Here is a 16,704-nt window from a genome sequence, read left to right on the forward strand (position 1 = left end):
GCTCTTCCATCCACAGAGCACCTGCAAAACCGCTCCCCTTCAGCCTCCCAGGGCTCAGTGAGGTCAGAGTGTGGCGAGGGTCATCATTCCCATTTCTCAGATGAGAAAGTCAAGGTTCGAGATCGAGTGACCCCACCTTGCTTCCTTCCAGGGACATTTCCTCACCTGCCCCACCTGCCTGAGTGTCCCCCAGCTCCTAAGGCACTGTGGGTGGCTGCCTGAGCCCGTTCTGTATCCCAAAGAGCCACTGTCTACACAGAGGACAAGGCAGGCCTATGGGGACACTCCTTCCTTCTCCTTCCTCCACCTTTATCCAACCCAAAGAGGGGTAATGGGGGGATTCTCAGCTTCCTTGGCCTCACACAAACAACCAGAAATGTCAACAAGCCTCAAAATCATCCTAACAATGACAAGGGTGACCTCACTTTACATCAGTATCAGACTTCATAGTGTTATAAAATGCAGTCACAACTCTCCACTGTATTTAATCCTCATGATAAGCCTGAGTTAGGCATTATTAATATCGTTGCTGTTGTCATCATTCTCATTGTATAGTTGAGGAATCTAAGGCTCAGGGAGGGTCAATGACTTTTCCAAGAGACGCAGGGCAGCCAGGACTCCAGAGGCCTCTGTCTCCAGGGAAGCTCTCCCAAATTGTTACGTTCCCAGGCTCTCCCAGACTCTCTCTCCACCCTGCTCTGTGCTGGCAAACTGTCTCTTAAGGAGGCAGGGTCCTCGCTGCTGCCAGGAGCTGCAGAAGCCAGCCCCAGACCTGTCTGCAGCACGACCTGGCACTCCTGGAGCCCACATGGAGCCTGGTGTGTGCTTGGATGCGGCCCCTCCTACCTTCCCGGTCTCCATTGCTTACTCCCCAGGTCCATGTAAATAGCCTCTCTCAGTGGGGAGCTCCCCTCCAGGATGCATGCCTTGCTTTGGTCTGGGCTGAGAGATCAACACGGTGGGGTCTGGTGTTCAAGGCTGTTGTGCCATCCAGACACATGACCATCCCCTCTGAAAGGCTCTGGTCCCTGACCAAGTGTGCCTGCAAGGCTGGAGACCAAGAGGTCCCAGGCCTGGTCATGGGTCTGCAAAGGGATATGTACCACCCACTCCACGCCCACCCCACCCAGCCATCTCAACAGGCCAGTGCAGGGCGGGCTCAAGGCTGGAGCAGCTCCGAGCAGATGAGCCACATCCCCCCTCCACAAAGCCATTCTCCACTTGCTGCAGCTGCTGTGTGTGATAGATCCAGCCCTGGGGGGCCGTCCAGGGTGGGAGCAATGTGCCCCAGATGAGCAATGACTGACCTTGCAGGGAGGGGATGGATGGTCGTGGCTGTGTCCCCTCTCCAGGGAGGATGCTAGACTGGGGAGGATGCCCCCACCTCAAGGCTGTCTTAAGGGAGGGACTCAGCACAGAGTGCACGGTAGCTCCGGTTCCAAGACTGCTGGGCTGTGCAGCCTTGGGTGAGACCCTCAACATCTCTGGGTCTCAGAGATGACAGGGTGAAGCTGGCTGTTGGGCCTCTTCTGACCCCCACCCCCCTCCCCGGCCGAGGGCCTCTGACTCACCACGTTCAGGTGGAAGCTCTCTTCCACCCAGGCCTTGGCCTCCTGGAACTCCTCCTTCAGCTCCATGAGGTAGAGGGTGTCGAGGGAGTCAATGACTGTTGCTCCGCTGAGGCCTCCTGCAGGCACAGAGCATTGAGGGTGTGACCCAGGGCCATCCTTCTCTTTTCCCCAACTGGACAAGCCACCGTTCTCAGGGACCTTCCAATGCCAGCTCAGGCTTGGTGGCAAAGGCTGGCCTCAGGCACCATCCAGGGGGACTCCAGTGCCACCATCAAAGGTGAGGCTGAGACCCAGAGTCCCCCCCATGGGCTGCTTCCTCCTCAGGGCAGCAAACAGCGGCCAGAGAGACAGAGGGCCCAGGCTGAGCCACTTCCCAGACCTCGGTCCACTCTTCTGTTGGTCAGCGGGTCAACTATCAGTGCCAGTCAGCCACTCACTTTTCTCTGCTTTGGCATACAAAAATCTTTGTTTGTTTTTGAGACAGGGTCTTACTCTGTCACCCAGTCTGGAGTGCAATGGCGCGATCTCGGCTCACTCCAACCTCTGCCTCCCAGGTTCAAGCGATTCTCCCACCTCAGCCTCCCAAGTAGCTGGGACCACAGGTGCCCACCACCACGCCCAGCTAATTTTTGTATTTTTAGTAGAGATGGGGTTTCACCAGTTGGCCAGGCTGCTCTTGAACTCCTGGCCTCAAGTGATCCACCCACTTAGGCCTCCCAAAGTGCTGGATTACAGGCGTGAGCTGTGAGCCACCTCACCCAGCCTGGCATACAAAAATCTTTATTTTTGGAGACAGAATCTTGTTCTGTTGCTGAGACTGGAGTATAATGGTGCTATCTCGGCTCACTGCAACCTTCACCTCCTGGGTTCAAGTGATTCTCGTGCCTCAGCCTCCCAAGTAGCTGGGATTACAGATGCACTCTACCACACTCAGCTAATTTTTGTATTTTTGGTAGAGACAGGGTTTTACCATGTTGGCCAAGGCTGGTCTCGAATGCCTGGCCTCAAGTGATCTGCCCGCTTTGGTCTCCCACAGTGCTAGAATTACAGGCGTGAGCCACCGCACCTGGCCCAAAAATCAACCGTGCCAATCCTCTGTCTCTTCAAGATTAGTTGTAGCTAATAGAGGGTGAACTATGGCTCAAATATAAACTAGGATACCAAGCAGTCATCCATGCAGGTGAGGTCGACCTGTGCCTATTTACCTGGGGAGACATCCACGGGATCTTTTTCTTTTTTTTTTTTTAAATAAATTGCAAATAAGAAAAAAAAAACAGTATAATTCTTATTGTACATCAAAGCATAAGTGTACAGAACTAAGTCTGGATGGAATGACCCACTGACTACCTCTGAGTGCCGGGATTACAGGTGCTTTTTGATTTCTTCAGCTCATGGGTTACTTTTTTATAACCAGAAACTTATTTCCATTAAAAAAAAAAAAAGAAAAGAAAATTTGGGCAAAGAAACCAAACAAATACACAAAGCAAAAATTTGTGGTCATTCTCATTCTAGTGCATGAACCAGCTACAAGGCCTGGCCCCTACCACTGGGCATCAGGCACCTGTCCTGGGAGTAAAGGCTGAGATAAGTGCAAAATGATAGTTTTCCATCCCATGAACCAGACAGAAGAGTAATGAGGAAGACACCCTCTGGCACAACCAGAGCCTTTTGCAGAAAACTGTGAAGGTGGATGGGAGGGAGAAAGAGACATGCCTGCTACTATCTGAAAGGCTTCCTGAAAGAGGTGGCGCCTCCCATCAACTCCTTACAACTATGGAGTCATTGCAGTCAACAGCAGTTTCCTTTAGGGACCAGAGTGTAACCCTAAGAGGAGTAATTGTTCCTTCAGTGTCCTCCCTGCAGAGGCTGAAAACATTGAGAGTCACAGGCTCCACCTTCCACAGTGGAAACTCTGGAGCCTGTTGAGCCCACTTAAGTCTGCAGCGTGTGCTTTGCGGCACCTCCTGAATTCAGAGTTAGCCTCTAATCTCCTTAATGAGTGCTTCCTAACTGCTCACTTGTGTTGACTGAAGGCAGAGAATCCTTCTGAAATTCACACACTTAACCACCTCTCTAGGCTGGGCTGGGCAAGGTCTGAAAAAGGACATGGCCTGGCAAAAGAACGGAAGTGAGCGTGAGAGGGAGGGAGAAGTTAGGAGGAAGATGAGGCTGGAGGTCAAAGAATCTATTACCAGAAGGGAGGGCCCGCCAAGGAGGGAGCAGAGGGCTGGAGGCACCCAGCCCTGTGTCCTGGGATGGGCTGGAGGTTGGAGAATCTATTACCAGAAGGGAGTTCGCCAAGGAGGGAGGAGAAAGCTGGGGGGACCCAGCACTGCGTCCTAGGATGGCTTCCCTGTTTGGGCTGAAGTGAATTTCCAGAATGTCAGCCCCTCCCATGCTTAAGGAGTGGTAGGAAAACACATCCCAAAGCCAAACAGACTTGATCCTTTGCCGGTTCATCCCAGCTGCTTCCCCTGTAGGTGGCAGGGCTGAACAGAGTTCCTGGCCCGTATTCACCCTCTCGAGGTGCTCAAGCAGGGAGGCACTAAGGAGCCCAGGCAGACTGAGCAAGGCAGGTTGTGCCCAGCACACAGGGTACAGGCCTGGTGTCCATACTCCTGGCTGTAGCTCGGGCCCCTTCCTGGTCTATCACAGGACCTCAACCCAGACGTTTGGAGGGCCTGGAAGAATTTGGGGGATCCTGCTGCCCCTACCCCTTCATTGTCATAGATAAAGACCTCAGAGAGGGGATGGGACACACTGAAGATTAGACTAAGGGGGGACTGGCCCAGTCCCAGGCCAAGTGGAATGTGTTTTCCACGCATCAGGCATTGCAGGGCTGCTCAGTTCTCTGTAAAAACAGTTGCAGATCTGATTGCTCACCCCACTCCACCCACTCTGATCAGCTATGGATCAAGAGAGGCCCAGGCCGTATGTCCTTCAAGGCCAGGGGAGAGGCAGCCGCAGTGTCTGATTTCTGAATCCTGCCTTGGGCTCCCTGGTGTTTTCACCCCATGCGCCCTTCTTCCTCTAGATCAGGCTGGGAGGGCAGCCAGGGCTCCTCGTGACCAGCTCTGCCCCGTGACGTCCCTGGGGACGCTCTATGCAGCCAGCTGACAAAGCAGCTTGCTAAGAGATTTGTTGGCAAGTTCCTGCCCCTGTTCTCAGGCTCCTGAATCCTTCTCTTGGTTGGTCTCCCTCCCCCATTCCCACCTGGCACATGGCTGAGCTGCAGTCCAGCAAGGCACTTACTGGAAAGCCTTTCATTCCAGGCCAGAGGTTACCCAGCGGTCAGGCTGGGCAGGAGAGAAGGCCCTATCCTGAATTCAACCCTATTTGCACCTGCAGCCACCCTGGGGCAGCTCCCCAGAAGGAAAGACACACTCCCTGTTCAGTAAACAGACCATGATTTATACACAAAGAACCAGCTTGGACGCTTCTCTAGGGCTGTGGCTGGGGTGGGCTCCATGTTGGTCCACTTTCCTGTTCCAGTTCTGAAGCCATGGGGTTCACCCCTTCCTGCCAGTGCAGAAGGCAGTGAGGTGTCTTAGAAATAATACAAGCCCAGGAATCAGCAGCCCCGCGTTCAAATCCCGCTATGAGCCAGCAACACATCTGCTCTAAGCATCAAAGTTCTCATCTGTAAAATGAGGTTAAGACCACTGGACCAGGGCACTGGGGAGCCACTGCAGGTTCCTGAGCCAGGATAAATATATCATACACACACCTGGGCTAGATACATCTGATAAATACATTCTATATGCTTGGCACAGACTAAGTACTTGATAAATCAGTTCATTGAACTGATTGTTCATCAGTTCTGGGGTCCCTCAGTTCACCTTGAAATAGCAGCCTGGCCAGGGAGTGAGGAAGGGCAACGAGGTCGGGGAGACCCTCTTGATCCTTTCCTTTGGGAGGGTTCGGACCTTTGGCTACTGAATAAAGCCTTTGCAAGGCAACCTCACACATAGCTAAGAGGCTGGCTTTGGTGTCAGGGAGATGTTCAAATCCTGGCCTCTTACACCCTAGCTGTGCAGTAGGGCAAGCCATTCCACCTCTTTGTGCCTCGTTTCCCTCATCTGCAAAATGGCGGTGACACTAGGACCTGCCTCATAAGGCTGCTGGGAGGGTTAAATGGGGTAGGTTGATGAACAAGGGCTGGCATGACAGTGAATACATGTGGCCCTCCTTGCCCCCACTGGCACTGGGCAGCCCCTCCACAAAAATCTTGTTGGGTCGGTGAGGCCTTGGGGTGCAACTACATTCCTGGCCCTCTCCCTCACCCTGCAGGGCAACGTGAGTGTGAGATTGCAGCTTGCAAAAACCCTTGGCCCAACTTAAAGGAAAACCGCCCCACAGGTCCCATCTGTAACTGCTGCCAAGGCCATCACTACCTGATCTGGTTGTGTAGTTGCCTCCAAAAGGGTCCTCCTATCTCCAAGACCCCTTCCCTTTACCGCTTAATCACTCTAAAGCCAGATCCAACTTGGGTCTCTCCCCAAGCTCAGGAACTGCCAATGGTTCCTCAGTACCCATGTAGGAAGGGGTGCAAGCTCCTGCTTCCATACCTTGGCAAGTGTGGTCTTCTCTGCCAAGAAATCTTCTCGTGCATCTTGCCATGTTCAACACCAACATGTTCTTTAAGGTCTACCTCCCAGGGGCAGCCTGACCTGGTTCCACTAGCTAACCTCTTCTTGCCCTGAGAGTGCCCACAGCACTTTCTTGGGCACCCACCACTACCTCCCTGCACTGTGGGGCTTTGCCTCCCTAACTAGACTGTTAGCCCCTTGAGGTCAAGGGTCCCCACTGCCTCTCTCATACCCCTCCCCACCAACCTTCCAGCTTTGTCTCCAAGCATCCCAAAGGTCAGAACCCCCCAACCCAAATGGGCCACTTGCCATTCCCTCCTCACATACTGCTACTTTTATGACTCTTCTACAGACTCTGCCAGGAACTGCCTTTCCCCATCCCACCTTCTCTTGTGGAAATCTAGGGCCCACCTCAAATGGCTCATTGCCCACAAAGCCATGCATGCAATCTCACCCTCTGATGTCCGGCTTAGAGCCCTTCTTCTGTGAGAGGGTCTTCCCCAAGCTCCAGTGTCCACATTCTAGGTCCCTACACTGTGCACCTCCACCTCCCCCCATTCTCATCTCATGCTAACGGACTCATGCGTTTCCCTGTCCCTGTCACTTTATAATAGTGGGGACTGTAGTCTGCATCTGTGTCCTCCCCACAGTGGGACGGCAGGAGGGCAGGAGCCAGGATGGTCTCCTGGTGTCACGGATACTGGATCTTGGCCTTCAGGCCGCCATTCTTCCTCTTGCTTCTCCTTCTACCCTGGGATAGCTTCTTCCCAGTCTCCTGTGCTGGTTCCTCCCCATCTCCTGACCTCTGAAGACTGGGGTGCCCTGGGGCTCTGCCTTTGGGCTTCCTTTCTGTCCTCCCTCATTCTCTTAGTGATTTCAAATCTTAAAATCCATCAGCCAGGCACAGTGGTTCACGCCTGTAATCCCAGCACTTTGGGAGGCCGAGGCGGGTGGATCACGAGGTCAGGAGATCAAGACGATCCTGGCTAACACGGTGAAACCCCGTCTCTACTAAAAATACAAAAAATTAGCTGGGCGTGGTGGGCGCCTATAGTCCCAGCTGCTTGGGAGGCTGAGGCAGGAGAATGGTGTGAACTCGGGAGGCGGAGCTTGCAGTGAGCTGAGATAGCGCCACTGCACTCCAGCGTGGGCAACAGAGCGAGACTCCGTCTCAACAACAACGACAACGACAACAACAACAACAACAAAAATTCACGTCATATCATGCCACTCCTGCTCGAAACCCCCCATGGCTCCCATGTGACTGAGAACTGAAAGCCTTAGTCCTTCCCGTCCCCGGGGCCCTGTGATCTGCCCTGGCTCCCTCACTGCCTCTCCTCCTCCACTTTGGCTGCATGCTGTCCCTTCAGCCTCCACTTCGGCCTCCAAACCTGCTCCTCGCCTAGGCCCTGGTAGCTGTGGGCTACTCTGCTGAAACTGTTCCTGCCACTCGCTGTCCCCTCGTCCTCTCTGGTTTTCCCCAGCCTTCATCACCAGGGGCATCACGCACAGATCTGCTCTCCCAGCCACTCCATCTTCTCCTGAGGGGTTGGCTCCTAGGGGGAGAACTTGGTTCACCGCCACCTTCCACTGCCCAGAACACTTTCCAGCCCCTACAGGGGCCCGTAAGTATTTAGGAATGAAAGGCCCCCTCCCACTGGATGGGGAGGGCTTCAAGGGGGACTGTGGCGCATTCACAACTCCCAGTGCCTGGCTACAGTCTGACCCTAGGGGGCATTAAAGGTAAGGGGTTGGGCTGAACAAAACGAGTCCACAGCATGGGCGTCTGTGGTGACTACGTCCAGAGCAGGGTTAAGTGTCTACTCCAGGGGCTGCCACCACTAGACAAAGACCCTCCCACCAGGCTGCCCAGAGTGACAACATGTGCCCAAAGCCTCTCCCTGCACAAAGCTTTCTGTGAAGAGCGTGTCAGTCTCTACAAGGAAACGAACCTCCAGCTCCCAGAACCTCCTCCCCAGGAGCTGCTGAGCCAGGAACCAGCCTGCCTCCCTGGACCACGGTCTGTATCCCACCCTGCTGACTCTGCCATATTAATGATGATGAGGTTTTTATGTGATATCATATTAGCAAAGAGAAATGGTCAGGCTGGCAACACAAACTCCAGGAAGAATATTTGGAAGAAAAAAAAAATCACCCAAGGCATAGCCTATTCCCACAATATCCCCAGAGCCACATAAATTAAATGGCTGCATTTAATTTAATGAGACAATGCACAGAGACTTTTCTTAATCTGTAAAGAAACAACACACACGTTTTTCTCAGCATCCACAGAAACCCACGTGGCTGTGTGGCAGACCATCTTTTCAAAGGCGGCTGCTGTGGTCTATCTTATCCCACAAGAAGAACAAAGCTTTTCTTGTGACACTGACACACCTCCCATTGCTCCTCCCCTTGAACCTGGGCAGACCATTGTGATCATCTGGACCAACGGAATGAAGCAGAAAGGATGAGGTGCTATTTTCTTTATTTTTTTGAGACAGGGTCTCTTGCTCTGTCATCCAGGTTGGAGTGCAGTGGTGTGATCATAGCTTACTGCATCCTTGAACTCCAGGGCTCAAGCCATCCTCCCGAGAAGCAGGGACAACAGGAGTACACCACCATGCCTGGATAACTTCTAAAATTGTTTTGTAGAGATGGGGGTCTCACTATGCTGTCCAGGCTGGTCTTGAACTCCTGGCCTCAAGCGATCCTCCCATCGGTCTCCCAAAGCACTGGGATTACAGGTGTGAGCCACTGTGCCTGGCTTGACCTTAAGGCCCAGACCTTAAGAAACTGGCAGCTTCCACCTCCTGCCTCTCAGAATGCTGGATCTTGGAACCAGCCACCATATTGTAAGGAAGCCCAAGATAGCTAGCTCTCAAGAAGAAAACACATAGAGAGCCATGTGTCAGTTTTCTGACTGACAGTCCCATCTGAGGTTCTAGCCAACAACCAGCATCAATTGCAAAGCATGACTCAAAAAGCTTCCAGATAATACTAGCACCCAGCTGTCCAGTCAGCCTCAGCCTTCAAGCCTTCCCAGCTGAGGGCCTATACATGACTGCACAGAGACAAGCTGTCCCCTGTTGTGCCCTTTCTGAATTACTGACCCACTCAATCTGTGAGGATAATAAAATAATTGTTTTAAGCCCCCAAGTTTTGGAGTAATTTGCAATGTAGCAATAGCAACTGGAATGTTTTTGCCACATGGGTTTTTTAGGAAGATTAATTAAAGTGACATCCCCATTACCCAAAGTTTATTGTTTAAAACCAGATTGTCTAGTATGATGAGGTCTTCTGGCTGCATAAAACCCATTTATGGACTGGGTCCTCTCCATTTCTATCTGGTCTGTTTTTCGTGTGTCGTGTTTTAATTTTTTTTCCTTGAGCAGGAATATTTTCCTTGAATTTTCCCATGATGGCTATTTCCTGGGTCACATAGCACTGTGCTCTGAGGCTGAATATTTCCAGGCAAAGGTTTCTTGAAGCCTCTGGAAGGAAAGATATTTTTTAGGAATTCTTCCTGGAACCCAACAGAATGCTCTTACTGGAGGCTGATACATGAAAGATGAGCACATAATGATCACATCACCGCCCTGTTTAACAGCCCTCAACCTCACCCCTGCCTTTGTTCTCCAAGTTCAAACTCCTGGACACAGTGTGCAGAGCCCGTGGTCCCAGCCATGGCAAGCTCTCCAGCCTCACCTTTTGTCCTGCTCTCTTTGCATGTGATGCTTGACCCACATCAGACCACCAGCAGCTCCTCAGACTCCCTGGAGTGCCTGCTGATATGGGTCCCTCTGCCTGGGATGCCTTCCTTTGCAGAGTTGGCTTGGTAAACACCTACTCATCTTTCTGGCCTTGGCTCATACATTCAGCCTTTTCCCAAGACATTCCTGAGCCACCAAGCAGAACTGACCATGCCCTTTGATGCTCACCCACTCTGCTGCACGTGACTTTGTCCTAGCACTGTGTACACTATATTGTATGTCTCTGCGTAGGTGCCTGTGAATCCCAGGGTGCAGTGGCTGGGTCTAACATTTCTCAGTGGCCCCAGCATCCATCCTCAGGCTGAGCACAGAGAAGGCAGAAACGAGTGGTTGTTGAATGAATGAATGAATGAATGGCGATTGGAAACGCCAACAGCTCTTTCTTGGGGGTCTCCAACACTTTACCAGGCCCCTGGGACTCGGAGAAGACACAGCACACACAGTAGTGGCCAGCTACCAAGGAAATCCCTGTCGGGGGGGTGAAATGGGCAGCCACAGACGTCAGGGCCCTGGTGGAACTAATGGCTTCCTCCACCCTTCCTGAGCAGATGCCACGCTCTGCTGCCACAGCTGGCTGGAGAATGATTACCACAGCCAATGGCTGGAGGAGGTTCCCTGTGACAAGTGGCTGGACACAGTTCACTGAAGCAGTCCGCGGGACACAGCTCTTCATTGGAAAACAGGGTATGTTTGTAAAATGTTAATGTTTGTTTTTAAATAAGAGCTGAGGGTGCTCTCTGATCTGGAAACCTGTGTTTAAAAAATCCCTCTGACCGTGCTGTAGAGCAAGCTCTGAACTGCTTTCATCTCAAAACTGAAGCCCAGAATTCTGGAGTGATATCTCCAAAGTCACAAAACTCAGGGCAGAGCTGTGACCAGAAGCCACCTTCCAGACCACGTGACCTTTATGTTTCCTGCGAGGCCTGGATAGGGAAGAGAGCATGGGCTTTGGAGCCAAACAGACCCGGTTCTGATCTCAGCCTCATCCATCCTTGCTGTGTGAGCTTGGACAACTGACTTGACCTCTTGCACCCTCAGTGAAATGGGATAATGAGCCGGGATGCAGTGGCTCACGCATGTAATCACAACACTTTGGGAGGCTTAGGTAGGTGGATCGCTTGAGCCCGGGAGTTCAAGACCTGCTTGGGCAACATGGCAAAACCCTGTCTCTACAAAAAATGCAAAAATTTGCCAGACACAGGGCATGTGCCTGTGGTCCCAGCTACTTGGGAGGCTGAGGTAGGAAGATTGCTTGAGCCCAGGAGGTAGAGGCTGCAGTGAGCTGTGATGGCGCCACTGCACTCCAGCCTGGGAGACAGAGCAAGACCCTGCTACAAAAACAAAAATTAAACAAAGTAAAATGGGACAATGAGGTCTCCCTTTTAGGGTGGTATGGTGATGAGTTTGGAAGAATACATATAAAGAACCCCCATACACTGTCCAGCACTCAGCAGGCACTCACTACAAGAGAATATGACACACCCAGCATACCAGTAGGTACTCAATGCATGGGGCTGTTATCACAAGGTTCAGTTCCAGCAGAGAAAGTCACCCTCAGGCTTGGCAAAGCTATGAGCCCTGGCAGATGCTTGGCGCAGCAGAGAAGGAACTGCCTTTGTGCCAGGCAAGCAGAAAGTGTGAGCCGTGGGGAAGGCAGGACTGCGCTGGGCAGGGACTGGGGCGTTTGAACTACCCAATAGGACTGCAGTACTCTTTTTGCCTCAACGGGGAGAAGGGCAAAAATCAAAGCCCTTTGCCGCTCATCCCACCAGACATCAAAGTCCAGCTACTGCTCTGGTCACCTCCTGACAGCAGACACAGAGACCCTTCACACTCTGGCCTCTACTTGCCTGGGGAAATTAGATGGTTGTTCAACAAATCTTCACTCCTTCCCTCTCCCTCCTTGGGAGGAGTAAATATCCCTATCCCATTAACCTTGTGCTTTTCCATGTAACTTGCTTTGGCTTCATGGTGGGTGGGGAATTAAACTCTGCCCTTGATCTTAGGTTTGGCCATGAGACTTGCCACAGGGATTAGAGGACATGACCTGAAACATGCTTGCATGGCTGGGCTTGCTCCGTTAGGCTCCCACCCTTCACCGTGAGAAGAATGAATCTCAAATGGCCACTGGTCCAGGAAGGATGAGATATGTGCAGAGCAGACTTGGACCTAGCTAGATGCAGCCTAGATAAACCAAATTCCAGTCTATCTGCAGTCACAAAAAACACTGTGGTCTGCCTTTCACTGTGGAATACTTTGTTATAATACAACCCTATTATGGAAATAGATGACTGATACAATGCTCTTACAGTCCTATGTCATATATATACATATATATACACACATGTACATACACACATATATACACACATATACATACACACACATATATACACACACATACACACACACATATACACACACATATACACACACACATATATAGATAAACACACACATATATATATATACACACACATACATACATACACATTTTGAGACACAGTCTCGTTCTGTCACCCAGGATGGAGTGCAGTGGTGCGATCTCTGCTCACTGCAATCTCCACCTCCTGGGTTTAAGTGATTCTCGTTGCCTCAGCCTCCCGAGTAGCTGGGATTACAGGCATGCGTCAGCATGCCCGGCTAATTTTTGTATTTTTGGCAGAGGCAGGGATTCGCCATGTTGGCCAGGCTTGTCTCAAACTCCTGGCCTCAAGTGATCCACCTGTCTCGATCTCCCAAAGTGCTGGGATAACAGGCGTGAGCCACCGCAACTGGCAGCCTATGTCTTAATCGTATTTTCATGTGTTCCACATTCTAGGTAAACTACTGCTTCCATGTGGCCCACTCTCTCCAGCCTCCAGCCCTTTCTTCAAGCTGTTTCCTCTACCTGGCATGCCCTCTTCTAACCCACAATGTCCCCACACGTCTCAATCCAATGTCTACTTTAACTTCTAGTAAAATGTTTCTTCCTCCGTGAAGACATCCCTGACTCTCCCACGTGGACCTGAGGTTTTTGTCCTCTGAACATTTTTATCAAAGGCATTGTTTCTCAACTTCTATTATAGTAATAGAAGTTTAGAATTACTAGTATAGAATTACTACAATATTCTATTATAGTAATGTCCTTTTCTCAAGTCCATTCCAGGCAGGGAGTGTCTTCATGGCTAGATCTAAGCCTGGATAATTTAAGCCTACACAGACCCCACAGGGTCAAGGTGCCTTCGGGGTCTGTGGAGTGAAGGATCGGACACTCTCCCTGCACTGCCTCTATGTGAGGAGGCCACTTAGACAGCCAGTGCCCTGGCCAGAGGCAATTCCTCTGTGGTGTGAGGTGCTGGGAGCCAGACACTGACTCCATGAGGCTCTGAGATCCTGGCCCAGGGTAGATACCCCCACAAAAGCTTCTTGTGGAATGTGGAATTGTAAATGCCAGCCAACCCTTCCTTAACAGAAGTTAAGAACAATCCTTTTGTGCCTGGCACTGTGCTGTTTGTTTCACATCCAGGCGCAGTGGCTCATGCCAGTAATCCCAGCACTTTGAGAGGCTGAGGTGGGTGGATCACTTGAGGCCAGGAGTTCGAGACCAGCCTGGCCAACGTGGTAAAACCTCATCTCTACTAAAAATACAAAAGTTAGCTGGGCGTGGTGGTGCATGCCTGTAGTCCTAGCTACTTGGGAGGGTGTGGCATGAGAATCACTTGAACCCAGGAGGCGGAGGTTGCAGTGAGCCGTGATTGTGCTACTGCACTCCAGCCTGGGCAACAGAGAGAGACTGTCTCAAAAATAAATAAATTAATTAAAATACACTAAAAATTAAAAAAATAAAAACTCAGCTGGGCGCAGTGGCTCTCACCTGTAATCCCGGCACCTTGAGAGGCCAAGGTGGGCAGATCACGAGGTCAGGAGATCAAGACCATCCTGGCTAACACAGTGAAACCCTGTCTCTACTAAAAATATAAAAAATTAGCCGGGCGTGGTGGCGGGCGCCTATAGTCCCAGCTACTCAGCAGGCAGAGGCAGGAGAATGGCGTGAACCCGGGAGGTGGAGCTTGCAGTGAGCCAAGATCACACCACTGCACTCCAGCCTGGGCGACAAAGCAAGACTCTGTCTCAAAAAATAAAAATAAATAAATAAATAAATAAATAAATAAATAAACAAAATAAAAACTCATTGTCCCTCTCTTACAGATGAAGATTGAGGCTTAGAGGAATTAAGTCACTTGTTCAAGATTCATTCATTCATTCATCCCAAATGTATTTTTTGGGTGCTCGGGGTGTGCCTGGCACTGGAGCCTAGTGAAGTGAGGGGAAGGACCCACAGAGACACACCTAAATGTAACGCATGTGATGCAGAAAAACAGAGTGGCTAAGGAGGAGCTCCATTTAGGTGTGGGGGCAGAGCACAGCCAGGAGATGGGCAGCATTCGGGCAGAGGCTTGAAGGAGGCCCAGGAGAAAGGGGCCAAGGGCACGGCAGGCAGAACGCACAGCACATTGAAAATCCCGAGTTGAAGGTTGTGTGCAGCGGGAAAGGGGGAAAGTAGTGGGCAATGAGGGGGTGGGGGCCAGATCACACATGGCCCTGGGGCTTCAGGAAAGGGGGTCTGGATGGCTTAGGAACTGGATCTGACTGGCTGCTGTATGATGAGTGGCTGGGCCCAACGGGACTCCAGAGCTACACATCTTGGTTTGGTGAATTGTCCTCTAGGCACTTACGGATGAGGAGGATCGGGGCAGGAGCACCTGGGTCTGTGCTTTGAGACCCTGTGAAGGCAGCTGGAGATGCTCCCCAGCTGTGGGGGTAGCTGTTTACCAGTCCAGGAACAAGAAGAATTCAACAAGACCACGGGGCATGTGAGCCAGGTGCCTCACCTCAGCTCCTGGGGGAGCCTCCAGCTGTCTTTGACAGTGCCAGAGCCTCCCAGGCCCACGGGCACAGGGTTGCAGTGCTGTCTTGGGTATACATTGTGGTCACACAGAGCTATGCATTGATCATGGCAAACATGGCCTGTGGACCACAGCCAAGAGGCGCAGATGCATGGCTCTGATAATAAGATGAATGATGATTATTGGAAAGGGGAAAAGAAAGGAAATCAAAGAGGTCCCATTCACCCTTGCAAAACATAAGAGATAGCAGAGGCAGTGCCAGGAGAGCCTGGTAGGGAGCTGAGCCCCAGGGAGGGTCTTTGTAGTGCTGGGATGGCTTAGCTGCAGGCAGTGGGCCAGCAGAATGGGTTGAGAGTCCTGGAAACCCACACTTGGATCCACCACTTACTAGCTGCCTCAGTTTCCTCATCCTAAACAGTGGGAGCAAGACCTCCACCTTGCAAACCATCCTGAGGGCTAGAGATCATGCAAAATGCCGGATGCCACAGACGCAAACCTGCGTGGAGGCCGACACCATGTTGCTGAGCGCACCACAGGCAGCACCTCTTTTAAGTCTCACAACACCTGAGGAGGAGGGTGCAATTCCTGCCCCTGTTTTACAGATGGGGAAACTGAGGCTTAGAGAATCATCTAAACCTCCCAGGGCTGATGAACAGGGAGCCAGGACTCAACTCTGGCCATCTGCCTTGGTTGCTCTGCCCTTCACTGCTGTGCCATTCCATTCCTGCACAACTTGGGAGAATGGGGCTGGTTTGGAGGGTCCAAGAAGGTCCCAGGCAAGTACTCTTGGCTCTGAGACCGCAGGCTACTTCCTGAGGGCCTGTGGCTCAGCCTGACCCTATCTCCCACCTCTGGGCTGGAGCAAGGCCCCCCTGCAGCAGGCACTACCTTGCAGAGAGCTGCCGCCTCTCCCTAGGAGCCTGGGCACCCTCTGCAGGAGCCTCCCCAGATGCCCTCGAGGGATGGCTCTTCTTACCTACACCATTCTGGGCTCCACCACTGATCCCCTGGCCCAGGCTCACTCATAGGAGGGTCTGAGTTGGTCTTTTTCTCTGACAGATGGTAGCCCTGGAAGGAAGAGATCCTGCCAGATGCATCTTTGGAACCATCAAAGAGCCTAGTGTGATGCCAGGTGCATGGTAGGTTTGGAGTAAATATATAGTAAATTAACCCGACATAGAACAGAGCAGGAGCCCAGAGCACGCATGACCACAGGCCAGACAGGTGGTCCTCTCTCCATCAGGCCACGACGAATCCACCTGGTTTACTCCCAGCATCAGTAAAGAGGAGACCAGCCCACACTCCTATAGACCAAGGGCCTCCCTTTTCTCTGGTCCACAGGCCCCTTCCAGAACCTCACAGAAGCCACTCAGGCTTCCCCTTGCCAGACCTACCTGTGTTAGAGAGGGAGGCAGGGGCCTGAGACAGATTCCTACAAAGGACAGAGTAGGGCAGAAACTTTGGAATCAGGTAGACTTAGAATAAAATCATAATTGGCCTATTACTAGCTGTGTGACTTCTGGTCAGCTACCTTATCCCATGAGCTTCAACATCCTCCTCTGTGAAATGCAGATAATGTAGATGACTGAAGCCACTGGTGCTAGTGGATACACAATGAAGTTTGTTTGTTTTCCTTAAATGTAAATGGACTACAGAGGATACCTATGAGTTGCCTCTCATTTGATGATGATGATGATGATGATGATGATGACGATGATGATTATTATTGTTATTTTTTGAGACAGGGTCTCACTGTTGCCCAAGCTGGAGTGCAGTGGCACGATCACAGCTCACTGCAGCCTTGACCTCCCCGGGCTCAGGTGATCCTCCCACCTCAGCCTCCCAAGTGGCTGGACTATATGAGCATGCTATCATGGCTGGCTAA

At 51.6% G+C, this 16,704-nt stretch overlaps 1 protein-coding gene across 3 annotated transcripts in view; it reads right to left on the reverse strand.

The window, feature by feature from the left end:
- MAN1C1 (mannosidase alpha class 1C member 1) overlaps nucleotides 1–16,704 on the reverse strand; it is a 169,296-nt gene that overhangs the window by 38,802 nt on the left and 113,790 nt on the right. For all 3 annotated transcript variants that reach the window (XM_063714283.1, XM_024235405.3, XM_063714284.1), the window contains one exon: nucleotides 1,572–1,687. In XM_063714283.1, coding sequence (XP_063570353.1) covers nucleotides 1,572–1,687 — 116 coding nt within the window. The remainder of the gene's footprint in view (nucleotides 1–1,571; nucleotides 1,688–16,704) is intronic.

The sequence above is a fragment of the Pongo abelii genome, chromosome 1 (assembly GCF_028885655.2).
Source record: "Pongo abelii isolate AG06213 chromosome 1, NHGRI_mPonAbe1-v2.0_pri, whole genome shotgun sequence".
Lineage (NCBI taxonomy): Eukaryota > Metazoa > Chordata > Mammalia > Primates > Hominidae > Pongo > Pongo abelii.